This window comes from Cervus canadensis, chromosome X, assembly GCF_019320065.1.
Source record: "Cervus canadensis isolate Bull #8, Minnesota chromosome X, ASM1932006v1, whole genome shotgun sequence".
NCBI classification, from domain to species: Eukaryota; Metazoa; Chordata; class Mammalia; order Artiodactyla; family Cervidae; genus Cervus; species Cervus canadensis.
The window spans coordinates 48399204-48427000 of NC_057419.1; the positions used below are offsets into that span (position 1 = coordinate 48399204).

General features: G+C 41.0%; 1 protein-coding gene across 2 annotated transcripts in view; it reads right to left on the bottom strand.

Moving 5' to 3' along the window:
• SYTL5 (synaptotagmin like 5) overlaps positions 1–27797 on the bottom strand; it is a 170457-nt gene that overhangs the window by 15626 nt on the left and 127034 nt on the right. The window contains exons 16-19 of one of the 2 annotated variants that reach the window (XM_043458058.1): positions 24730–24838; positions 23027–23162; positions 20223–20431; positions 19013–19157 (exon numbers count right to left, since the gene is read on the bottom strand). In XM_043458058.1, the coding sequence (XP_043313993.1) occupies positions 19015–19157; positions 20223–20431; positions 23027–23162; positions 24730–24838 (597 nt within the window). In that variant the 3' untranslated portion in view covers positions 19013–19014. Of the gene's footprint in view, positions 1–15583; positions 19158–20222; positions 20432–23026; positions 23163–24729; positions 24839–27797 lie in introns of those variants that run through there. The other variant, XM_043458059.1, reaches the window with a different exon arrangement.

Consider the following 27797-nt stretch of genomic DNA (forward strand, 5'->3'; position numbering starts at 1 on the left):
CTTCACAAGAAGTCATATTTCCTCTCCTTGCAGTTTTAACTCCTTTTTAACAATATTAACTTTGAAAACTGGAGTAACAGAAGAGGTGCTGGAAGGTTCCCCTCAGCTTAGTGCCCTAAGGGGTATGTCTGTTTTAGCAATCATTCTACCCTTAGCCTACAGTTCTCTCAATACCCTTTGTGTCAGTCTTTCTTAACCTTGGATGCACACTGAATTATGTGTGTGTGTGCGCACTCAGTTGTGTCTGACTCTTTGTGACTCCATGGACTGGGGGAGTTTTAGAAGACTGATGCCTATGTGTCATCACTGGAGATTAAGATGTAAATTTCCTGGGTGTAGACAGGTCCTGGGGAGACTTTAAAAGCTTCTGAGGGGATTCTCATGTGCAGTCAAAAGTGTGAGTCACTATTCTGGATGAAGTGAGAAGGATACCAGGATAATCACCGACATCAACACTTACCAAAGTCATTGCATCTCTGCTTTTGGCCAATGTTTAAAGTTTGCATTACAAACTTAGAAGTATGCTTAACTCATCTTGAAAGACAGGAATGATGCAAGGCAAGTAGCTTTGTTAAGCAGAATCAATTTCGCTGTAGAATGTGCACCATGAAAATGTATTTCTATTATTTTTTTTAATAATTGAAGTTTAGTTGATTTACAATGTGTTAGTTTCTGATGTACAACAAAGTGATTCAGATGATAATATATATGTATTCATGTTCTTTGCCAGTATAGTTTATTACAGGATATTGAATATCTGTGCTATACTTGAGAATCTTGTTGTTTATCTATTTTATATATATAGTAGAGTGTATCTGCTAATCAGAAACTCCTAATTTATCCCTCCCCACCCCCTTTCCCCTCTGGCAATCATAAATTTGTTTTCTATGTGAGTTTGTTTCTGCTTTGTAAATAAGTAAATTTGTATCATATTTTAGGTTCCACATGTAAGTGATATCATATGCTATTTGTCTTTCTTGGTACTTTAGTATGATAGTCTCTAGGTCCATCCATGTTGCTATAAATAGCAATATTCCATTGTTTTTAATGGATAAGTAGTATTCCATTCCAGTCCATAGCAAAGGAAACCACAAACAAAATGAAAACACAACCCATGGACCGGGAAAAAATATTTGCAAATGATGCAACTGACAAGGGCTTAATTTTCAAAACATACAAACAGCTAATACAGCTGAATACTAAAAAAAAAAAACAGGAAGAAGACATAAACAGACACTTCTTCAAAGACATACTGATGGTCAATAGGCACGTGAAAAGATGCTCAACATCACTAATTATTAGATAAATGAAAATTAAAACTACAATGAAGTCCAACCTTACACCAGTCAGAATGGCCATCATGAAAAAAAGTCTACAAATAACAAATGCTGGAGAGGGTGTAGAGAAAAGGGAACCCTCCTACACTGTTGGTGGGAATGTAAATTGGTAAGCCGCTATGGAAAACAGGATGAAGGTTCCTTAAGAAACTAAAAATATTGTTGCCATATGATCCAGCAATCTCATTCCTGGGCATATATTCAGATGAAACTCTAATTCAAAAAGACACATGCATCCCAATGTTCATAGCAGTACTATTTAGAATAGCCAAGGCAAAAAAGCAACCTGAATGTTCACTGACGGACAGATAGATAAAGAAGATATGGTTTATATATACAAGGAATACATTTCTATTATTATGGTATCATTTTTGAAGATGCTCAGCCTAAGGATTTATTTTCCTGTTTGTTCTATGGCTATGTTGGAACTCGGGGGAAATTGAATTTAAGTGCACTAGAGGTTGGAATTTTGTTTTGTCTGTTTGTCTCTCTCTCCATCAGAAGTGACAAGTTTCCCTGTAGAATAATGTTATACTTAGGCAGCAGTGCCCTGGGACTAACAAACTGATTTCAAATGGAACTGAAATGTTGTCTGACCACAGAGCAAATCTGAATCCTTCTCTCTGAGTATCTTTGAATGTGTCTGTTAGTCTCAAGGAATTCCATTTGACTGCTGGGCAGGCTATTAAGTGGGTTTCTGATACCCTCTGAGACTAAACATGGATACAAAGGCTTGGAGAAAAGAGGCACTTCTTGGAATACGAAGTAATACTCACATTTCTCAGCAAGTGGCAGCACTTCTAGGCGATGGTCCTGTGAAAAGACTGAGTTCTAAGACCCTCCAGAGTAATGCTCCTTGGAGTATAGTCCTCCTACTGGCTACTGGTCCCTGGACCATTTGTTAGTGGTTCAAAAAAAAAAAATCGGGAGCTGGCCCCAGAATGTAAATCAGCAATGTCCATAAATGCAGTATTTAGTCTGGCTGATATTTTGTTGATAGCAAATCTTTCTCAGCAAAGGAAGCAGCACGTTGATTTATATTCTGATATAAGTTCCGTATTTTATCATGGACCCGTGCTCTGAGTAGCTTTGCTCCAGAGAAGGGCCAGAGAAGAGACACTTGCTTGTTTGTCTCTATGGGAACAATTAGGAACTTAAAAATTGGAAAAATGAAACACAGCAGACTTTTCCAAAGGCACAGTAGCTCTTGTACTGGCCTGAGTAACCTCAGTTATTGCTAGATTTCAGCAATCAGACAGCCTATGCAGTTCAGGTCAGTAGCTTTGCTAAAGAGTTGGTAAGTTCTAGACAGGCAGCCTCGACTAAGTGATGTCTGTAAAGAAGACCCGTGAGTGTGTGCTAAGTCACTTCAGTTGTGCCCAGCTCTTTGCGACCCCATGGACTGAAGCCCACCAGGCTCCGCTGTCCATGGGATTCTCCAGGCAAGAATACTGGAGTGCATTACCATACCCTCCTCCAGGGGATCTTCCTGACCTAGGGATCAAACCTACATCTCTTACATCTTGTGCATTGGCAGGGGGATCTTTACCACTAGCACCACCTGAGAAGCTCAAAGAAGGCCCATGGCTGTTCAAGTAGGCTGGGCCAGAACATATTCCAGTTGTCACACAGGCAGTGAATGTGTGTTAACTGCAGCTTGTGAGGACTGATGATTTCTCATACTGTTCTCCTGTAGAAAGCTCTGAACTCAGGTCATGAAGAGTCACAAGCAACAGTCATTAGCCCTGCTTCACCAAACACCAAATCGTATCCCTGTCAGTAGCTTTTCCTTTGGAGTCATCTCATTTCCAGAGAAAGGGAATGACTCAAGAGCATTCTGATATTTTCATTCTGATGTAACAATTAGGCGTCCTAGGCAAGGACATGACCTTCATATTGATTATCCGTCTCAAGACTGCGAAAAACCATCTAGGTACATAAGAAGAATCAATGTTGATTCTGATTGTTGAAGTTCATTTTGAATAACACACCATCTGGCACAACACTCCACTGCATCTGTCCTTTGAGGTAAGCTGCACTCTGAATACGAATCATTCCTTGATTCATTCATTCATCAGGAAGATGTTGCAATTAGCATAGTTCATTGATCCTGAAATGCACCCCCCCCCAACACACACATTTTAACATCTCTGAAGTGGAGAGTGTCTTACAATCAATGACTTTTTTTTAATCTAAGTTCTAGTAGGAAACAGATGGCAGATTCTAATGGGAATTGAAGAGGACATAATGAAATAATTATTTATAATGAGTAAGCATGGTCAGTGGTAAAGAATCCGCCTGCCAGTGCAGGAGATGCAGGTTCGATCCCTGGGTCAGGAAGATCCCCTGGAGGAGGAAATGGCAACCCACTCCAGTGTTCTTGCCTGGAGAACTCCATGGACAGAGCAGCCTGGCAGGCTACAGTCCAGGGGCTTGCAAAAGAGTTAGACACAACTTAGCAACTAAATAACAAGAACCAGAAATGGTAAAGGGAACTATTAAGGGATACTGAAGCACTTTAAAGTTAGCAGCATCAGAGGACAGTTACCACCTAGGCCTGAAGGGCAAGCAGACAGAGTGATTACTAGAATCCAGAGAGAACGCCATGTATAGTTTAAAAAGAGACCACCTCTGAGGAGCTGTGGTAGAAGGAAGCCAGCCTTTAACAACTGTCAGCCCAGCAGGGAGTGTGCCTGGGGAATACCCTAAACGTTCTCTCCACCTGTGTTTTTATCTCCTGCTATTGGACCCAGTTGGCCAAACCCAACTGAAAATTAGAGGGCCAAGGAGCAAAGCACAAAGCAGTTTTGAAAACTGCAGAGAGGAACTCTGGTGGGGCAGACAGAGAATACCTGCACAGTTCATTCCTTTTACCCTCAGCATCTACTCTTGTCTGAATAAAAAAATCTCAGGTCTCAGGACCTTCCTGGTGGTCCAGTGGCTAAGACTCCATGCTCCCGATGCAGGCAGCCCAGGTTAAACCCCTGGTCAGGAAACTAGATCCCGCATGCTACAATGAGGACCATGCGCATCCAAATAAAATAAATATTAAAAAAAAATCTCATGTTCCCATCACTTACTGCAAAAGTCAGCAAATTCAAGCCAGTAGTCTGGCCATTTGTTTTTGTCATTAGTCTTATTGGGCCACAGGCGCACACACACATATTTTTCTTTTTCTTTTTTTTTGTTAATAGCTGCTTTTGCTCAACAATGGCAAAGATGAATAGTTACAACTAAAACTGGATGGACCATAAAGCCTAAACTATTTACTATGTATCACATATAATCAGAACATTTCCTGACTCCTGACAGCCAGATCATTGCAGGGTAATATCAGTTCTCTGATACACCCACCAGAAACCTAAAATCTTAGGTACCACCAGCGTTGTACCCAGAAGCTAGCTGGAGGAGAAAGAGGTTGGAAGAAACAGTTAATTAACATCAAACAAAGGTGCTTCTATCTCACTCAGGTAGCTGCTCATGAGATCTGTGTTAATACTCATTTCAAATTCTCCTGTGACTTTCTGCCAACACTTCAGCTGAATTTCTTTACCTGGAGGATTGACCAAAACCTTCACTGTGGACAGGACATGGTTTCTTAGTGACCATTTTTATTGGTTTGCTGCAGTTTTCCCCTGACCAGGATGACTGAGCATTGGAAAACTGACAGATGTCTCGATAAATTCCCTGAGCTCTAGACACAGTTCTCCTTGTAACCACTGTGGATAAGCAACTCAATTTCTTCTTGATAATCACCTGAGCTAGTACCTCTTTTCTACCTGTAACTTTAGTGGTGTGAGGGGCCCTACCTATTTAAGAGGCATTCTCAGCTTGCAATATAATAGCACCATGACTTGTTTCTTATGTAAAAATGCTAGTGCCTTCCTTGGGCGCTAGAGTCCTTAGGCTCATTGAACCCAAGTTCATGTAGACACATAGGAAAAACCACTTAAGTAGGTTATTAAGTGTAACAACAAGAAGGGACACTGCCAGTTGCACATCTTGGTCCCTGAACCCATGGGTTTCTGCTATGAGGGCTACAGAACAGTATAATGGCAACCCACTCCAGTCAATTCTCCTTGCCTGGAGAATCCCCTGGACAGAGGAGCCTGGTAGGCTATGGTCCATAGGGTTGCAAGCTGTTGGACATGACTTAGTGACTAAACACAACAATAGCAACTTAAAGTATATAGTCTATCATGTAAGACATCTCTCCAGCCTCACTAAGCATTGTCTATCAGCGCTTTCTATAACTGACCTTTGAGTAAACCATTTCATTCTTCTATCAAACCAGCTACTTTGGGGGTGCTGAGACATGTGGTAAGACCAATGAATTCCACAGCATGAACTCACAGCTGTGCTTTCTTCAACGTAAATTGAGTTTCTAGGTCAGAGGAGATACCTTGTAAGATGTCCTTGGAGTCTAAGTATAATGGTGCATTCGCATGACAGAGAACAGTTTGTCTTTACTTTCTGACCTAAGAAACGCTCTGTGGCTCTTTGTTATAATGGGCTCTGGAGGAACCTTCATTGTCTTTACATAGGCTCATCCATCATATTGATGACATTCTTGCTAGTCCAGATGTGCTATCATTACTAGAGCAAAGCAATAAAGTCTAGGACTTGGTAACCAAGTATTGACCGAGAAATGCTTTCTTCTTAATTCTTATCAGCACACATAATCAGAAGCAGAGATGTCTGCTGTAGAGAGCCAACTGAATCTTTTAAGGGAACATATATCTTTCAATGACCATCTCTACATACTGGGAAACCTTAGAGAGCAATCCCTCTTAATTTATGGTCATCTGAGTTTTTCTGGTTATTAGAGGCACAAAGATTGGAAGACCATTTTTTCCACTCATTCCAACAAACTAACTAAGCATCTTTTACTTTGCCAAGCGCCCACAATGCTCCTCAAATATGTGAGCAACAAACCTAAAATTCTATTTTCAGGGACCACTTTTTAAGAATACCCCCAATACCAATTACTGTATCAATGAGGGTCCCAGCCAGAAACAATGGAATACTAAAACTATGAGTGTGATCTTGAGGGAAAAGTAACAAAAGGACTATTTATAAAAGGGTGGTTGGGGTTAAAGAAAAGTAATGAGGGACAGTGAAACTGACCACAGTCAAGACTACCTGTCCTAGGTCTAAAGGAGGTGAAGGGAAAGAGTGGTGGCCATACCTCCAGCTGGAGAAGGCCACCTGCTAGGAGCTATAGTTCTAGGCAGAGGAACGTAACCAACGTGATCCAGTAGGAAGGAGCCAGGGGAAGAACTATATTGATCTCACCATTCAATCTCCTACTGGTCCCTTCCTTTGGCCAATCCCAACCAAAATCCACGCAGCAAGAGAGCCCCTGTGAAGCAGTTCATTAAGGTTGGTTTCTTAGGGTACAGAACAGTGTGAAGAAGGGCAAAGAGAAAAAAAAGAGCAGGGACAGAGGTAGAGCACCCAGAACAACATCTTACAACTAGAACTGGCTGCATTTTGCCCCTTTTAGGGTGGTATGGAAGCCCTGCTACACCTGCAACAAAGATTGAAGATCTGATGTGCTGTAACTAAGACCTGACACAGCCAAATAAATATCTTTAAAACTCCTTTAAAAAAGATACAAATGAATTTATTTACAAAACAGAAACAGACTAAACAGACATCAAAAACAAACACGGTTACCAAAGGGGAAAGGGATAAGTTAGGAGCTTGAGATGGAATTATACACGTTATTATTAATAGACAACCACAAGGACCTACTGTACAGCACATGGAACAATACTCAATACCTTGTAATAAGAATATGTGTGTGTGTGTGTGTATATATGTGTGTATATATATATATATATATATATATATATTCTTTTTTACAGTCTCTTCCATTATATGTCGGAGAAGGCAATGGCACCCCACTCCAGTACTCTTGCCTGGAAAATCCCATGGATGGAGGAGCCTGGTAGGCTGCAGTCCATGGGTCGCTAAGAGTCGGACACAACTGAGCGACTTCACTTTCACTTTTCACTTCCATGCATTGGAGAAGGAAATGGCAACCCACTCCAGTGTTCTTGCCTGGAGAATCCCAGGGACGGCAGAGCCTGGTGGGCTGCCGTCTATGGGGTCGCACAGAGTCGGACATGACTGACGCGACTTAGCAGCAGCAGCAGCAGCCATTTTATGTGGTGCTTCCCTGATAGCTCAGTTGGTAAAGAATCCACCTGCAATGCAGGAGACCCCGGTTCAATCCTGGGTCGGGAATCCCCTGGAGAAGGGATAGGCTACCCACTCCAGTATCCTTGGGCTTCCCTGGGGGCTCTGCTGGTAAAGATTCCACCTGCAATGTGGGAGACCTGGGTTCAATCCCTGGGTTGGGAAGATCCCCTGGAGAAGGGAAAGGCTACCCACTCCAGTCCATGGTGTCACAAGGAGTCGGACACGACTGAGCAACTTGCACTTCACTTCAATGTGTGTGTGTGTGTGTGTGTATAAATGTGTGTGCTTAGTCACACAGTCGTGTCCGACTCTTTGCAACCCCATGGACTGTAGCCTGTTAGGCTCCTCTGTCCATGGAATTCTCCAGGCAAGAGAATACTGGAGTGGGTTGCCATTCCCTTCTCCAGGGGATCTTCCCCATCCATGGAACCAACCCAGGTCTCCCGCATTGCAGGCCGATTCTTTACCATCTGAGCCACCAGGGAAGCCCATATATATATAATATATATATAACTGAATCACTTTGCTGTATACCTCAAACTAACACAATAATGTAAATCAACTATAGTTCAATAAAAGTTTAAAAAAAAAAGACTGATAAATGGGGTGTGTCTTAGGCCAATGTTCACATCAACCGGGCTATAGTATCAAGTACCTTAAATATTAAGGTCCAGTCAATGCTTCTTAAAATTTATTGTGATTTTAGGTCAACCAATGTTCTAATGAATATTCTGATTGAATCTGGCTTAGGGCCCAACATTCTTCAGTTCCAACAAGCTCCCAGAAGAAGCTAATGCTGTTGGTTCATGAATCACACCCTGAGAATCTGGAGTACATTTTGGTGAAGAACTAAACACATGGGCTTTGGGATCTGAAATGTAGGGTAGGGCCTATTACGTACTAGTTGGGTTACTTAACCTGAGACTCATGTCTCCTGTTTTGTCCTTTGTCTTTTTCAAACACAGATAATAGGTAACAATTTATAAAGTCCCTGATGTATAGTAGGTGCTCAATAAATGTCACTTCTTTGATCCCTTCCTTGTCACTGCCCATGATTTACTGAAGGGAGAGCAAAGGGAATGATGGTGTCAGGGTTCAGCTTTACAGAAAGAAAGGTGAAGAAAAACCAAAATGAGAGATTCAATAGCTAAGCAACAAGAAGAGCTGTTCAACATCATCCTAATCTTAGAAATAGACACCAGACAGTCATCCAAACTGTGTGTCTCAATTCAGCAAATGTGCTTTGCTCCAAAGACAAATAAGTATAAAAACAGGAGGAATAGGTGAAACACAACACATTTTCAAGTATATGTATCTTCAAGTACCCAGAAATAACTTGTAATAGAACACATGAGAGATATTAGGAAAGTGAATTTAATGAAAAAGATACTACACTTTGCAGCAAGTACAGAGTGGCACAAAGCTTTGGTCTGGGGGACACAATCCATACAGAAGCTTAGAAGTAGGCATATTACGTGTTTAAGCATTGCTACTGATTGTGCACTATACATGGCAAAACAAGTAAATAGGAACAATCATTTGTAGCCAATAATAAAACCAAGAAAACCAGCAAAATAAATGCAGACCTCCCATCTTCTCCAGGGAATTTTTTTAAATATTATTGTTTCTTAGATCTTCCATCCTTTTCTTTCTCTCCTTAAAATCAATGATACTGTATTGTGCACTTAAAAATTTGTTAAGAGGGTACATCTCCCGTTAAGTGTTCTTACCACAGTGAAAAAAAAATAAATCAATGAGTTATTAAGCCGCAAAATACACAGAGGAACTTAAATGCATATTGATAAGTGAAATAAGCAAGTTGGAAAAGGCTGTATACTGTATGATTGATTCCAACTATATAACATTCTGGAAAAAGGCAAAACTATAGAGACAGTAAAAAAGACCAGTGGTTGTGAGGGGTTGGAGTGCAGGGGATTTTTATGGCAGCAAAAAGATTCTGTATGAGAATGTAATTGTGGATACATGACATCAAGCATTTGCTAAAACCCATACCACTGTAAAATACCAAGAGTGAACCCAAATGTAAACTATGGACTTCAATGAATAACGCACCAATGTTGGTTAATCAATTGTATTAACGTATCACACCACCACCACACCAACGGAAGACGTTAATTACAGGAGAAACTTGCAGGGGGAGGGGAACGGTAGTATATAGCAACTCTGTACTTTCTGTTTAATTTCTCTGCAAACCTAATACTTCTCTAATTTTTTAAAGTCTAATAATTTAAAAACAAAGAGATCAACATCCTAGCAAAGCCAGAGCTTAGGAGACTAAATTGGCAGGCAAAGCAGCTGGGTGCTAGGGACAAGGCAGATACAGGTAACCCAGTCATTGGCAGAGTGTGGAAAATTTCCACCCTTACTTCTTCCCAAGGAGAGCTGCCATTCCAATGCCCCAGGAACCCAGAGATCCTCAGGTGTTCTTAGGGTATTGCAAGTGCATCTTCCCTCTGCAGTCCACTCAACGCTTGGATTTATCTTCAGGCCCAGAGAAAAACAGGCTGCCTGTGACAACCACACTCAATCCAGCAACAGGGACCTAGTGCATTCAGAGTTGGGCCAGTTCTTGCCCTGATGATGTGGTGTCCATCTCCGACGTTCTTTAAATATTTGTATTGATACAACATTTATTTTGAGAAATGCTGCCTAGTGGAAGGGATAAAGGAAATGTCCAATGGAGGCCACCCTTCTCCGCCTTTCCCTATGTCCTTAGCAATTCATGCCTGGCCCAAGTTACATACCCCATTCAGGAAAACAGAAGCCCAGTCTCTAATCAAATCTGTCATTCATCAGCTATGAATTGCTGTTCAGGCATGGGGTCCCTGTCTCACTTCTCTACTCAAGAAGACAGTATTTCAAAAAAAAAAAAAAAAAGAAGACAGTATTTCTTCTTGCTAATACCATAGTCTTTCCGGGAGGAGTTCCCCATCTCATTGTACTTTTGCAGGGATGTTTAGTACCCCTTGCAGTTTGATTCCTTAGGAAGCAGTCAGGGTATCTCCCCCTACCCCAACCTGGCTTTGTGCATTCAGATGCTTTGCCAACAAATGATTGTAACAGAGCTGGTTTCAGAAGTGATAGAAAAGACCTGAAAATTAATAATAGCATTTCCATTAATCCAAAAACATTAAGGACATCTCCCATCTTCGGAGCTACTCCCCATCTGTCAGAGGCACAATGTAAGATGATACTTAGGAATTAAGAAGGACAAATTGATTGAGGGCAATAAAGAAGGTCAAAAGCAAGAAGATTCAGAAAAGTCTAGACATTTCTTTCTTCATAGCAACTGAAAACCAATGAACTCTCTTCAAAGATGTCAATTTATGAATAGTGAATATTGGAAAGGATGGAAAAGCAAATATATTCCCAATATGCACTCTGACTACAGTTCAAACATAAATTATTGACATAAACTGTTTTGTAAGGGAATGGCTCCCTTCCCTGTTTTCAAATGGGAAAAATTTAAAAAGATTTTACTGGTAGAATGGGCGGGGGTGGGAGGGAGGCTCAAGAGGGGATATGAGTATACATATGGCCAACTCATGTTATTGTCCAGCAGAAGTTAATGCAACATGGCAAAGCAATTATATCCCAATAAAAAAATCCATAAATAAATAAACACTTTTACTGTTGGGACCCATCAGTTCCCATAGATTTTCACAAAGAAGTTTCAACTTTCTGAAGACAAAATGAACCTTTGGCTAACTAGAAAATCATACTTAGAAGGAGCAATTAGATTCCTTCCCCCAGAGTAAGCAGATAAAGACAATAAAAGGGTAAAAATATTTGACTCAAGTTCTCTGCCCTTCTATAAAGAGACATTTTTTCCTTAGCAAATGCCAATGATTTTAACTTTTGCATTAACTATTATACCAAAATATTTTACTTGCTTGTTGTATTAATTTCTGCCTCAATCAGTGACAAAGAAAAACAAAATAAGAGACATTTATCCTCCTTTGCTGAAATACAGGAAAGAAAAACATGATCTACTCCCTATAGGTGTATTTTGTCACTTATAGGCAATACTAACTATATATTCTATCTCCCTTTTCCAAGTATGAAAGGAACCCTCTGCTGGTATAGGTCAATAAATTCTAATGTGGTAAATGAGAAAGAAGTACTAATATTTGAAACACCATTCATTCCTCATAATGACCACAGCATTTGTATTTCTATGGAATTTGTTTTGACAGAATGGTGAATTTCCTTCTGTAGATAAAAAGTGAGATTCTGAACAATAACCCTGTGAGGAAGGCAGGTTTGATCTCCCTGACATAGGAGATAAACGATGGGCCATGGTAAGAAATGGTCACTACACTGAAAGAACGTTGTTAAGGAAAAGGGTGGAAAGATAGTTTGTTTATGGTTTCTACAACCTCTTAACAAAAAGCTGACACAGTCTCTCTTTCCATCAAATGGAACACTTTTGCAAAACTTACTATCTAATCAGATGAAGTAGGAAATTCCACAATGGATGATATAGCAAAGTAAGGAGGTTTTTGGATATTTTTTGTATTGTTGCTATACACTGGAGACTACTTCATTATAATGAATGATTAAGACATAGCTAAACACCCAGGAAAAGAAGGGCTTAAGAGATTATGAACCACAGATTGCTATCTCTAGATCACTAATAATGATCTTTTTTTCCCAGTGGGTTAGAAGTGACAAAGCATATTACCTCATTTGATATCTTCAATTACTCCAAAGCAGTCCAGTTATCCCTATTTTCCAGGCAACTAGATCAAGACCTAGATTGGATAATGAACTTGACTAAGGTTGGTAAGTAGTCAAGACTTGAGCTTCTGTCAATGTGAGTTCAAGTTCAGGCTCCTTCCATCTCACCATGGTTGCCTCGCAATGAATAACATCCAGGTTAATCAAATCCAATGTGTTATCATGATGCAGAGTTGGTGCAAATAATATAGCCAACGTAATTTCTCCTCAAATACAATCTTCCTCAAACTGTGATCCGTTTGTATTAGAATCACCCAAGAAGCTTGATAAAAAATGATGGAATTTCCTGGAGATTTTGTTCAGTAGGCTTGGAGCAATGCTCTGGAATCAATGCATTACATTCACACTCCATATTCAGATAATCCTGTGGAATCCTTGATATGGCCCAATTTCCATGGCTCTTGCTCAAGCCTTGCAAAATCCAATGTTTGCTATAATGGTGCCTATATAAACTTCCTCATTCTATTTCTTTCCATTAACTTCAGAGGTTATAAATATACCATTGTGGGAGGAAACCCTTTCTGCCAACTTCTAAAAGCAATGCTCAGTTTCACGTGAAGTATCTACATGGAAGAAAAACACTGATCACAGCCTATGACATCGTAGTTCACTCTGAGTTGCTTCTGGGACTTGATATCCTGATCCAGTTTGCTTCTAAGAGTGGGCTTTACCCTTATTTTTTCCACAGCTATCTCCTCCCCTGCCAAATAGAAACCTTGGAGGAGTAGATGCTGCTGCTGCTAATATTACTGTCAATATGGTGGGCTCAATTCATCCATTAGTTAAGTACTTAGAGATGATTCATCATATATTTAAGCTTTATCTAAGGAAAAGGAAATCAAAATAAAAAGTCCCATCAAAATATCTTTGTGGCTGGTGCTTTTGTGACCTGGAAAATCCATATCCTGATGATTCCAATGACATTAACAACAATAGGCAAAATGAGAGCGGATATATTGGATCTTCCATGTGTCCTGCAGGTGCTATTTACAAAGGGAATGGTTGAAATCAGGCTTATAAGCTTGCCAGGGTCTCTTTACAACTTGTCTGATTCAACTAAGAAAAAAATTGAGGGCTGCTTGAAATAAGGAGTAGGATCCTCCAGGTCAGGCCATGGTCTCCTCCTCTGAGAAGCTGAGATACTAGGCTGGAGGGAACACTCTGTGCTTTATCTATGCCAAGAGAAGCTGAAGTATGCTGTCTAGGATTGTAACTAAAGTACTTATAGTGCTGCGTTGTGCTCACGCATTTCAGTCGTGTCTGACTCTTTGTGACCCTATAGACTGTAGCCTGCTAGGCTCCTCTGTCCATGGGATCTCCAGGCAAGAAGAAAGGTTGCTTTTAAAAGACCAATCAGAGTCAGATATTTTTCTTGATCTATGTGGATCCCAGTCCCCTGTAACAGTGATCTCTAAAGATACCTATAGTCTAACATTCTGTTACTGTTTTTTCATTTTTACTTAATCCACAAATATTTTATTACCTGCTCTTAATTAAGCATGGGGGATACAGCTATGAAATAATATGAATACCATCTCTCTCTGCCCCTCTGAATCTCATATTCTTGGGATGTGGTGGGAAGAGAATTGACACAGGTATGATAGGACTCATTACATGAATAATTTATTAAAATTGTGATGTATGTAGTGAAGGGGAAAGAGAGGCAGGTGACCTAGTCAGGCAGAGGGGCATCAGGAGAGATTTCCCTGGATGATGAATGGAAATCAGGTCAATGAAGAGAAGGAACAAGAAGATTCCATTGCAAAGGCTGTGAAAGAGACTAGAGGCTGGCACGATTGAAAAGTAGAGAAATACATTGTGTGGCTGAAAGGGGAGAAAGGAAGGAGGCATGGTGTGGGGTGAGCTGGAGGCAGCAATCATCTAACACAGGGAGTGGCAGGCCATGAGCAGGAATTTGAATTTTATTCGCAGGGCAATGGAAAGCTACAGAAGGTTTTAAAGGATGATCAGATTTGCAATTTTTAAACGATCATCACCGACTCAATGGACATGAGCTTGAGTAAACTCCAGGAGTTGGTGATGGACAGGGAGGCCTGGCGTGCTGCAGTCCATGAGGTTGCAAAGAGTTGGATATGACTAAGTGAACTGAACTGAACTGGGGATAGATAGATAGCCAATGATGTGTAAGTATAGCCTACTAGTAGAAGTTGAATTTCGGTGGTGTGTATAAGGGTGTTCAGTATAAAATCATTTCAACTTTCCCATATGTTTAAACATTTAAAATTAACATGCTGGGAAAATCTGGCCACTGTGTGGAGGGTAGATTGAAGGAGGATAAGAGTGGCTGCAAAAATAGCAGTTAGGAGACTTATAACAGAGAGGGGTAATGGTGGCTTATACCTAGGTGGTGGCATGGAGATGGTGAGAATTGGACAGGCTTTTGAGATCTTTAGGAGATATAATCAATACGATTTCCTGATTAATTTTGCCTCAGTGTAAGGAAGAAGCATAAATCAAAAACCAATAATTTAGAAAGATATACATACCCAATGTTCACAGCATCACTATTTACAATAGCCAAGTATGGAAGCAACCTAGATGCCCATCAACAGAGGAATGGATAAAAATGATATGGTACATATACACAATGAAATATTACTCAACCGTAGTACAGAGTGAAATAATGCCATTTGTAGCAACATGGATGCACTTATAGGGCATTGCTGCTGCTGCTGCTGCTAAGTCGCTCCAGTTGGGTCTGACTCTGTGTGACCCCATAGACAGCATTACGCTAAGTGAAATAAGTCAGAGAAAGACAAATACTGTATGCTATCACTTATATGTGGAATCTAAAAAATACAACAAACTAATGAATATAACAAAACAGAGGGGCTTCCCTGATGGTTCAGAGGTTAAGAATCTGCCTTGCAAAGCAGGGGACACTGGTTTGCTTCCTGGTCCAGGAAGATTCCACATGCTTCAGAGCAGCTAAGCCCATGGGCCACAACTACTAAGCTAGCTCTCTAGAGCCCTCGAGCCACAGCTACTGAAGCTGGGGTGCCTAGAGCCCAGGCTTCACAAGAGAAGCCACAGCCACAAGAAAAACCCACACACTACAACTATATAGAGTAGCCCTTGCTCGCCATAACTGAAGAAAAGCTTATACACAGCAACAAAGACCCAAAACAGCAAAAAATTAAAAAGCAAACAAAAAAAAATTAACAGTTACAGAGAACTAGTGGTTACCAGAGGGGAGAAGTGTAGGGGGAGGGGCAAGATATGTAAGTGAATTAGTGAAGTCGCTCAGCCCTGTCCAACTCTTTGTGACCCCATGGACTGCAGCCTACCAGGCTCCTCCGTCCATGGGATTTTCCAGGAAAGAATACTAGAGTGGGTTGCCATTTCCTTCTCCAAAGATATGAAAAAGGAAGTACAAAATTACTAGGTATAAAATAAATAAATTATAAGGATACAGCACATGGAATACGGTCACTATTTTATAATAAGCTTACATAGAAAATATTCTATAAAAATATCAAATTACTATGTTGTACAGCTAAAACTAATATTGTAAGTCTGCTATATGTCAATGAAAAAGAAAACATCACTACCCAGTGTCTAGTTAGTATAACCTGGTGGATGATGGGACAAGGTACTGAGACAGAATGTAGTGGAGCAGAAAGACATAGGTGTAAGAAAAAGGGTGGAATAAAGAGTTCATTTTTGACTATGTTGAGAGTATGAGCAATCCTGGTGGAGATATCATATAAACAGTTGGATCAGGGCCTGGGGCTGAGAGAAAGGGTCTGGGTTGGGGATGAGAATTTGAAGTCGTAAGTATATAAATGGTCATAAACCATGAGGATACAATACATGATAATACCTGAGGATGGATAAAGTAAGGAGAAAAGAAAGAACAAGCATCAAAGAATCCAGTGTTTAGAGGGACTTCCCTGGTGGTCCAGTGGTTAAGAATCCACCTTTCACTGCAGGGGATGCAGGTTCAACCTCTCGTAGGGGAAGTAAGATCTTACATGCTGCGGGGTAAGTAAGCCTGCTTGCCACAACTAGAGAGCCTGCATGCTCTAGAGAATAAGAGAAACCCATGCATTGCAATTAGAGAAAGCCCCTGTGCTTCAATGAAGAAGACACAGTGCAGCCAAAAAAAAAAAAAAAAGAATCCAAAGTTAAGCATTTTACAATCTTTAACAGACAAGGAAAGGGAACAATTAATGAAACAGAAAAATTAGGCATGAATGATATTAGAGAAGGTCTCTATTGATGGGCTTTTGGATGTTTTCCAATCTTTCCCAAGAAATATCCTTGTATGTAATCATTTTTAACATATTTATCAATCTCTGTAGGATAAATAACCAAAAGTAGAATTGATACATAATATACAGATCTCAATTTGAATTTAGAAGTGTTTACTCTGGGGAAAAAAATTGCTTCAAAAAGCCACCAAACATAGCTAAATTAACCATATTAAATGTGGTGTTTGATAAGAATGGTTAAATAAATTTAATACACCCCTATAATGTAGTACACTGTAGCCATATAAAAAGAAAGAGGCTGTCAATATACTCTGATATGGAAGAGGAAAGGGTAAGACTTGCTTTTCACAATTTTGTGCCATTCACATGTATCATTTATATTAAAAATCTTTTTTGTACTTCTACACTACACTTAAAAAAAAAAGTAACCTAAAAGATCAACTTGCCTTTTATTTCTGAGAGCCACACCAACAGGATTCTGATGTTGGCATACCTGGGCCTTAAAGTATGGAAACACCCAATTAGATATTGGATTTTATGAAACCACACTACTCTCACAATTGCTCTGTGGCAAAGGTCTGAATACATGCAATTCATGCTCATCTTGAGTTCAAGATATTTTGGAATTAATTTTGCCACTTTCATTATTAGTGAATAAATCTACTTCAGTCTGTCTACTTTAGAAATGTCTCCAGGCTTATCCTCTCACCTCCCCTATAAATGTCATTGAGGAGATACTAAGTCATGTCAAGTCTGAAGACATTTTTTCTTTCAATAAAGGAAGTCGTGATGATCGTATACTTTTTGTTTTCTGTTTTTAAGAAGGGCAACATAGAGATACAGGCGTGAGTTTTAAAAATTGTATCCTATGCACTAAGCTACACTAAACTAATAACTTCCATTTCCTAGAACTGGATAGCCTATTTTTGAATAACAGTGACTATGGATTGTTAGTCACCTTACTAAGAATAATGGTAAATATATTCTTAAATTTGCTTTCAAAATTCAAAAAGAAATTTAGAATATGGAAGAGTTAGCTACCTGAAGATGATTCTAGCTTTCCTACTACTAAAATTAAGTATCCATCCTTTTAAGGGTTTTTATACGAATTCAAGTAAAAAAATGAGCTGAGAGGCTAGAATATGACTCCAGAAGAAGACTGTGTCAAGTATATTCATATACAAACATTCAGACTTGACTCCACCTCCCATCATCTATGTGCTCTTGCCCATCACGATTAGCATAGGATTATACCAAGTGGAAGACCACAGTCGACAGAACATTGGCTTAGGAGTTACACCCTGTATTTAAGTCCACATACACTCACAGATTTTATATGATCTTAGGTAAGTCATCTTTGCTCTATGGGCTTCAGATTTGGACTGTGCAAAATGAGGAACAGGTCCAAGGTCCTTTTTCAGCATTAACTCCCTTTGCATCTAAGTTTAGTGGCTAAAGCCTCTGCATTTCCAAGTGACAGAGGTTGGATGGAACTATTGGCCACAATCCTTCCTCTCTTCCAGCATCCTCACTCTTGCCATGGCTTCAGTGTGAGCAGAGTATATTTCCCTGCCTCTTGATTTGGGGCTTGGCCATGTGACTTCCTTTGAGCAACAGGATACAGCAGATATAATACAAGTAGCGGTTCAAAAATGTGCATTGCTTCTTATTCCCTTTTAGTTAATAGCTTAGAATATTTTATAAATGTTTACAACACAGCTCTCTCAATAGCTAAGTCATAATTAGGGTGACCCTACACCCCAATTTTCCCAGGTCAGTCCTGGCTTACATCTGGTGTCCTGGTGTAATGATTTAGGTCTCTTCACTCCCCAAAATGGGATGATTTAGAGTACCAATTACATAGTCACCACAGAAAAAAACCCTCAGTTCATCTTGAAAATTCACCCGGTTAATCCACAAGGTAGCTACAACAACGGGACCACCCTCTTGCCCAAGCAACCATCCCCACAGTGCCTTCTTCGGATCATGGGGATTCCTGGGGTGAGGCAAGGGTAGCCAGTATCCCTTCTTCTTACTCTGCAAGAGGCCTACGTTCCAAGTGATTCCCTTTTCCCTCCAACCTTGAGAAAACCTAAAGTCACTCACAATTAGAAGAAGCTGGGGGGCTCCCAATCTCAACTGTAGTTTCAAATAAACATATGCCATTTCCCCTGTGAGATAAAGCCCATGAGTTATTGCACAATGTGTTTGTTAACAGGACCATGTGGTATACTTTCTATCATCCAGCCCTTTTCTATCAAAAAAGCCCTAGCCTGTGGACATAGAGAGTACATGCTTTTATAAGACAGCTGGCGAGACCCTAGCTATTTATAACATTGACATCTCTCCCCTTATGTCCCAAGAGGCTCAGGTGAGAAATGGCAAGGAAGCCGACTCCAGGTGGTGAGCCTACCACTGGTAGGAAATAACCACCAGACAGTCCCGGGAGGCCTCACTTTGGAGAGCTGGTACCTTCAGAGCTTACTCTTCCCCATGCTGGCACGGAGCATGAGTACGCCCTCTACAGGAGTTCCGGGATTGTCCGCCATCTTCTGCCAGAGGCGCTGCTCTTCCCCTTGAGAGTCCATCCAATCCACGTTCTTCCCGTGGCTCACACCTAAAGAAGCGAAAGGGGAGCATTATACTTTAGAAATGAAATGTTTTCATCTTCTGGACCGATACCTATCAACCTCTGCTGACCAGAAAGACCTTCACTGGCTTGTTCTTACCATATCTAATGAGTGATATTAGCGTGGAAGACATCCTTTGCAGGCGACATTACTCTCTTCTGCCTAGGTGATGGGGAACAAATTAGGATGGCCCTGGGGGCTCGATTCTTACTCACTTTGGTAGTTTAAGTAGAAAACTGGCTCATCTAGACTGAGTTAACATGACAGAAGAACAGGCTGAACAGGGCTCCAAGGCTCTCCCTTTTGAACGAGGCCACTTCTGTGACCTGGGAGTTGTCATTTTAGTGGCAGAGACAGCCTTAATCTATACATAAGTAGAGCATCACAGGGGTGGGGTCCTTCTCCACAGGAAAGCCAACCCTGTTGCATGCAGACTGTGGCTGGCCTAGTGTTTGGATAATGAAAGTTTGCAGGGCAGCACCTGCTCTGCTGCTAAAATTTTCCCAATTCACTGTTATAGCTGTGTCTTGTGGCACCAATTCTGTGTTTCTGTGACCTGTCTGAACAACATGAGATATTATTTTTTAGGGAAAAAATGGATTTTCTTTCAATTCAACCAGGGTTGAGTAAAGGCTGCAAGCCCTGGACAGCACTGAGAAGAACATGAAGTCAAGTTGGTCTGGGAAGTCCTTTGCTGTGTATTGTCACTGTCAGAAGTGTGTATCATCATGGTGGTTGTCTCCTAAGCAAATCCTGAAGTAAGGCCCAAGAAAGTAGTTGAAATTCACTCAGACTAAAGTGTAAATGATATTTTATAAAAGGTCCAAATATAAGCATTATGCACCCCAAACTTCTAGCTGAAGGATACAAAGTTACAGAGTACTATTTTTAACAGTGAACCAAACCTTGGACAAAGGAATAGAGCATCTATAGAAATCTCGAGAGTCAGCTAAGCAGAAACTACAAATACATCTATGACACATCACACCTGTAGGAACCACTCCCCTGCCCCACACAGAGTCAGACTATCTAAGGGTACCCTAGTCCCTCACCGCTTCCAGAATTCAAACGAACTCCTCCCAGAAAGATGTTGCTGGAAAAGGCCTCCTTGTCCCAGATGGTAAGTTCTAGGCAAACATGTTTTATATCCTGGGGATGCAGGCCACTGAAGATGAAAGTATGATTCCACTGAGGGTTCAGACTCTTTTTTATTACCAGAGTTTTATGCTTGGTGGCTTTGCTATCGTCAGGGAGCAGGTAGCTGCAGGAGAAAACACAATCAAGTCATCAGTGAGACAGTGAAGCAGAAAAGGGCATCCTTGCATAGTCATTTAAATTTCCCATAATTCCTGGTGTGTACATGGGTGTGTATGTTTGATTATCTTTCCCAGCACCTTATATGCTTAAATCTGGGTTGATATAGTGGGATGGTTTATTATCTCTTTTAAGTGGGGGCAAGAGTAGAATGCCCACACTCTCCTTTCTAATCCTATTGGTCTTTCCCTCATCTAGAAATGAAAATACCTCTGTGGGAGACACTCTGTAATAATGTCGTGCCTCCCATCATCACTGGCTCACCTCTGTGGCAACATGATGCCAGGATGAACACTTCCTGCCATGCTGACAAGTTCCCACCTTAAGCGCCTGTGTCTCTTGGCTTCTCCAATTAAGGACTTTGGTGCTCTGTGAGCCGACTCAGCTTACATGCAGGAAACCTTGGATTACTGGGAATTTCATGTCCCTCGGAACAACCCTCAACCACTGAGTTTTAGAAATTGGTGGATGAGGAGACTTCCCTGGCAGTCCAGTGGTTGAGACTCCCCTGCTTATATCACATGGGGCACAGATTCATTCTTGGTCAGGAAACTAAAATTTCACATGTTGTACAGCGCAGCTAAAAAATAAATTGAAGTAAAGGAAATTGGTGGATGAGTCTCCCAGCTTTCCTGTCCCTTGAAGGGACAATCCTAAGGTATATTTCAAAGAGTTGCTTAACACTTCATTAGTGGAAATGAGCCCCATTTGCCCACAGTAGGAACCTGCCTAGTAACATTTTTATCAGCTTCTCTCCCTTCCCTGTCTCATTTTCCTTACTCTGTTTTTGATCATAGTACCTGATGAGTCAGGCACTTTTGAGAAGGAGACTTATGGATATGGAATTAGTACATCAAATTAACATGAACAATACCACAAATGATCTTACAATAAAGAAAACACATTATGACACTTGTGATTTCATGTACCAAACAGATACTGCTTATCTCTGAATATTCATTCTCTCTCCTATTTGTCTCCAAAAAAGAAAGTCCTAATTTTTTCAGTTAGGCACAAGATTGTCCAGAATAAAGACTACATTCCCCAGCCTCCCTTGTAGCTCATATAGTCAGGTGACTAAGTTCTAGCCAATGGGATACCTTACCTTTAGTGTTTGTTTTCATACAAAGACTGTTGTTTAAGACACTCTTATGTTGGCTCATGGACCGAGTATTTAAGGTTATATGTTATAACATTAAATTTTATAGAAGGGACTATTCTTGCTCTCTCATGCTCTTTTTTTAAAAAAAATTGAGGTTCTTTTAAAATCAGCTCAATGGTTAACTGTAACTAGGGACAGAATTTACTAGAAAGTTACTGGCCTTAAAAATACATCCTTTATTTTCTCTTCTTTCATACATGTTTCAACATGATGAAGTAAAAACTGTTTAAGAAGAATGTCAAGTCATTTGTCCAAGGGCACAATGAGTTCATGAGCAAGGAGCCATCCCCTCATCCCACCAGTGAGCAGGAAGAGGCCTGAACTGGATGGTAGGGCTGGGGAGACACATTTCAATGGCAGGATCTGCATGAAACCTTTCTTCTGTGCCTAATCCTACTGTGAGGAAGAGTCAAGGACAGATGGCCGGGAATTCAGGCACACACACTCACCAGCGGGGAAGACCCAGACAACTGGCTTCTCCTTATTATCGCCCTTACCAAAGCTAGAAGTGTAAGCATAAAGGTTTGACTCATTTCCTCATGGAGGAAGTTACACTTTTCTAAGGAGGAAGGAGGAGAGGAATGATACTATCATCTGACAAAGAATTAACGTCACAGCAGGCATCATAGGAATTTGTTTTACCTTATGCAGCTTGTGGTACTCTGTGTAAATAGGGTCCACATCTTATATTGGGAGCTGCAAGACTTAACCACTTGGAACATGCACATTTATGTGTTTGTCTGAATGGATGAAAAATATCCTTCTGGTTCTAGTTTTTCTGATTATAAGAGAAAAATCTCAAATAGAAATCAGGAGGGATTTGTTGTTTGGGTTACCTCGAATGGGTAAGATGCCCATTAAAAGGGATGTATTCCCTCAAGAAACTGCCCTAGGCTCCACAAAGTGGGCACAAATGCCCAAGAGTCAGTCTGGGAGCTTCTCCAAGGCACTTCCCAGTAGATATCTCGAGGGACGACGCTCTGGCATCCCACTTTTTACAATGTCCCCCAAGAGAGAAAAATTCCAAAGATCCAATATTTTGGTTGTTGTCACATACTGCCAGCACCAAAAGATAGGAAAGCACAACACAAGAATATTACATGTAGAAAGCTAAACTTTTTGCTCCTTTGAGAAATAAATCTCACAGGAAAATTCACCAGGTTTGAGGGTGAGAGTCATGGGAAATACTGAAATATGCTGGAAGCAGATAGAGCTAGAATAAGCAGATCCCTCTCGTGGTGTTTGCAATGAAAGCACCAGCACTCAAGGGGAGCACTTTCCTAGCACACATTTAGAATAAGACAGAAACCTCACAGCCACCCCTGTCTCCTGTTTCATCTCTCACTAAGTACCATTGAAAATGAGCTCAAACCAAATTACCCCTTCACAAAGCTATCAGAAGTGCCTCCTGATTTCACCGCAGTCAAATTCTTTGCCTCTTTGATGAACACTTCTAGGATTCCTCCAGAGATGATAGATGGATCCTTCTTTTTTCCTCGTTTAAAGGACTTCTTTCCTGCATCAGTCATCAGACAGAGAGAGATGAAGGGTGGGAGGGAGGGAGGGAGGGAGGGAGTGGGGGGAGAGAATGAAAGAAAAAGAAAGAGAATGAGGGAGGGGGAAGAGAAAAGAAGGGAAGAGAAGAGAGAGAGATCATGGGGTCCATTTCAAAACTGACAAAGACTACAAAGATTTATTTCATTTGCTGAGTGAATGAGCTATGTACATTACTGTATATGTTTCCATGAATTCACTTAAATGTTTTTTTACCTTAATGGAATCTTTCTGGATCTATCTTTCATGTGTATTTATTGAAAAAAATAAACAAGTTAAAAAAAATTAAATACTCCCCTAAATCATATAAAGGGATAAAATGGAAAACACCCCAAGAGCTGCCTGGGCCACATCCCTGCTCTCCATGAGAAACAGCTACAATGAAAGCCACACACAGGTGCCAAGATGCACTTCGAGAAAATTCCATAACTCCTGCCTTGGATATTATAGTCAACTCTACGCCTGGCCAGCTCTAAAGGCTAAAGCCAAGGCACAATTACATTTCAGGGTGAGAGAAAACACTTCCCACACCACGTTTTTATTCTGATGAAATACTCTCAACATGAATAACGACCAATGCCACCATCATCTTTATTTAACAGAGTTGTAAGCACTTTATAGGAATGAACCTATTTAATAGTTGTAGTATCCCTATGAAGTGAGGAAACTGAGGTCAAGAGATAGGAAATTACTAGCAAAGGGTCACCATGACAAGGGTGATATGAACAGAAAGATAACGTGTGCTGTCTGTAGGAGTTGAGGAAAGAAGGGCAAGAGTGATTTAAATGTGGACTCCATCTGGAATTTTCCTTTGTATTCTGTGTTCCAGGTTAATTTCTTTCCTAAGATGCCCTGAGTAACTGTGAATCTCATAAATCCAGACAGCAGCTTCCTACACCTCCCCTCTTAGTAGACAATCCCCCATTTCTGCCCCCCCCCCAACCCAGGGGAAGATTCTATATACCCTGGACCTCCAAGAAACAAACATCAACATAAAGGTTCATTTCTAATTATGAACTCTGTCCTTTTCTTGTAACAACCCTTCCTCATATATAGCATGTGTGTGTGTGTGTGCATGTGTGTGTGCGTGCAAAATCACTTCAGTTGTGTCTGACTCTTTGCGACCCCATGGACTGTAGCCTGCTGGGCTCCTCTGTCCATGGGATTCTCCAGGCAAGAATTCTGGAATGGGCTGCCATTTCCTTCTCCAGGGGATCTTCCTGACCCAGGGATCGAACCCATGTCTCGTATGTCTCCTGCATTGGCCGGTGGGTTCTTTACCACTAGCGCCACCTGGGAAGCCCCATATACAGTATATACTTCTCAACTCTCCATAAAGGACAGTGATACTTAACCCTTTTCACTTGATGTGAGTTGGCCAAAAAGCTCATTACAGAAGATGTTATGGAAAACGCCAAATGAACTTCTTGGCTAACCCAATAACATAGTCCACCCAATCCCTGCTCCCTATTTCCACACTTCTAGAAATGGAACATCACTGATCAAAGTCAATGATTTTTTTCCTCTACCTTGAAGCTGTTCTAGTGGAGGCATCAGTTTCTCCTCTGGTGGTATGTAACGTAACATGACTGTCAGCTCTCCTTTATACTGAAGGCTAATGTCAGCAGCACATTCCACCTGGCCAAGAGGAAACAGGTAAAAAGAAAAATTCAGAATGCTTAAAATTTTGTAGCCCGTGTTTGAATATACAATATTTACTAGGTGGCATAGATGTGACACTTAATTCCACTTCAACTATGTTGGCACTTACTGGTTTAAGAGCTGCTTCAGGCATGACAAAAGAAAGGCTGGAAAATTCTATGAAGGTATTTGCATAGAAATCCCTTCAGTCCCAGCTGACTGTGCGACCCAATAGACTGAAGCCTGCCAGGCTCCTCTGTCCCTGGGGATTCTCCAGGCAAGAATGCTGGAATGGGTTGCAATGTCCTCCTCCAGGGGATCTTCCCAAACTAGGGATTGAACCTGCGTCTCTTATGTCTCCTGCATTGGCAGGTGGGTTCTTTACCACTAGCACCATCTGAGAAGCCCTTTAAACCTTAAAGTAAAAGGAATTTGAAAGGCGAGATATAACACACATTTGGTGAATCAGCGGACACTGAGGCCTGTGATGCACTGAGGTCTAGACCCATCACTAAACATATACAAATAATTTGGGGCAATGAGGCAAAAATAAAGATCTCACTGATAACAGCCCCAGAGGATACTTCTTTCTGCCTGCCCTTGATGTCACAAGGGTCTCCTACCTAAGTGACCAAGAAAGGGAAAGTAGGCAATAATGTCTGACTCAAATTGGGCTGCCAGCCACCAACTCTGAACAGCTACACTGGTAATTCACATCATTAAAATTCAGTGGAAAAAGTGGTACATTCCAACATTGCTGGTGCGACCGTAAAATGGTATAGCCACTCTGGAAAACAGTTTGGCATTTTCTTAAAATATTAAACAATACTTGGGCAATTATCCCAGGAAACTAAAAGAATGTGTACACTGAAAAATTCTGTGCATACATATTTGCTTCATCTTTATTTGTAGTAGTACAAAACTGGAAAGAAACTGTATGTCCTTCAATAGGTAACTAGTTAAATAAACTGTGGTACAGCCATACCACAGAGTACTACTCAGTAAGATAAAGGAATGGCTAGTGATACCTGCAACAACTTGGTTGAATCTCTAGAGAATGATGCTGAGTGAAAAAAGTCAGTATAATAGGATAACATAAAAAAAAATAGGATAACATACTAAACGATTCCATTTATATAACATTCTTGAAAAGACAAAATAATAGATATAGAGAACAGATTCAGGGTTGCTAGGGGTAAGGAATGGGGTTCCCAGGAGGCTCAGATGGTAAAGGATTTGCCTGCAATACAGGAGATCCAGTTCAATCCCTGGGTCAGGAAGATCCACTGGAGAAGGGAATGGCAACTCACTCCAGTCTTCTTGCCTACAAAATCTCATGGATGGAGGAGCCTGGTGGGCTGCAGCCCATGGGGTCACAAAGAATCAGACATGACTGAGTGACACAAAAAGGTGTTAGGAATAGGGGTGGCAGGAGGGAGGTGGGTGTGGTTAAAAAAGACCACAAAGGATCTTTGTGAGGATGGACCTGTTCTGTATCCTGGCTGTAGGGCTGAATACACAAAGCTACAGTACTGCAGTGCCAAGTCACTTCAGTCATGTCCAACCCTTTGCAACTCTATGGACTGTAGCCCACCAGGCTCCTCTGTCCATGGGATTCTCCAGGCAAGAATACTGGAGTGGGTTACCACACTCTCCTCCAGGGGATCTTCCTAACCCAGGGATCAAATCTGTGTCTCTTACACCTCCTGCATTGGCAGGTGGGTTCTTTACCACTAGTGCCATCTGGGAAGCCCAACACAAAGCTACACATGTGACACAATTGCATAGAAATTAATATGCATTCACACAAATGGAAACTGAGGAAATCGGAATAAGACAAGTGGATTATATCAACATTACCACCTTGGTTGTGCCACTGCATTATGGCTTTGTCAGATGTGACCACTGGGGGAAACCGGGTAAAAGGTATATAGGATCTATCCGTGTTATTTTTTACAATAGCATGGGGATCTACAATCTTCTCAAAATCCACTTTTAAATTTGAAAATTCAGTGTGAGCACATACCCAAAGCCTTTGTTCTACAGGTCTCCCAATGAGTCAACTGAACTTTAGACTTTTCATAAATAGGGTAAGAAAAGTAGAGTACTTCCTCAGACTTTTCTTGAGGGAACTTGACTGCTGACCAATGATTCAAGGGCTGGGAGCTGCTTTGCTATGAGAGAGGGCAGACTGAAAGAATTCAGAAACCCCCAAACCCACAAGAAAGCCCGAGGCTATTCAAACCTCAACAAAAAAGACTGAGGCTGACAAAAGGAAACCTTGCCTGACTTTCCTTCATTTCAGTTCAGTCGCTCAGTCGTGTCTGACTCTTTGCGACCCCATGGACTGCAGCACACCAGGACTGCCTGTCCATCACCAACTTCCGGAGTTTACTCAAACTCATGTCCACTGAGTTGGTGATGCCATCCAACCATCTTCATCCTCTGTCATCCCCTTCTCCTCCTGCCTTCAATCTTTGCCAGCACCAGGCTCTTTTCCAGTGAGTCAGCTCTTTGCATCAGGTGGCCAAAGTATTGGAGTTTCAGCTTCAGCATCAGTCCTTCCAATGAATATTCAGGATTGATTTCCTTTAGGATGGACTGGATTGATCTCCTTGCTGTCCAAGAGACTCTCAAGAGTCTTTTTCAACACAACAGTTCAAAAGCATCAATTCTTCCGTGCTCAACTTTCTTTATGGCCCAACTCTCACATCCATACATAACTACTGGAAAAACCATAGCTTTGCCTTAGTTGGCAAAGTAGTGTCTCTGCTTTTTAATATGCTGTCTAGGTTGGTCATAACTTTTCTTCCAAGGAGCAAGCGGCTTTTAATGTCATGGCTGCAGTCACCATCTGCAGTAATTATGGAGCCCCCCAAAATAAAGTCTGACATTGTTTCCACTGTTTCCCCATCTATTTGCCATGAAATGATGGGATCAAATGCCATGATCTTAG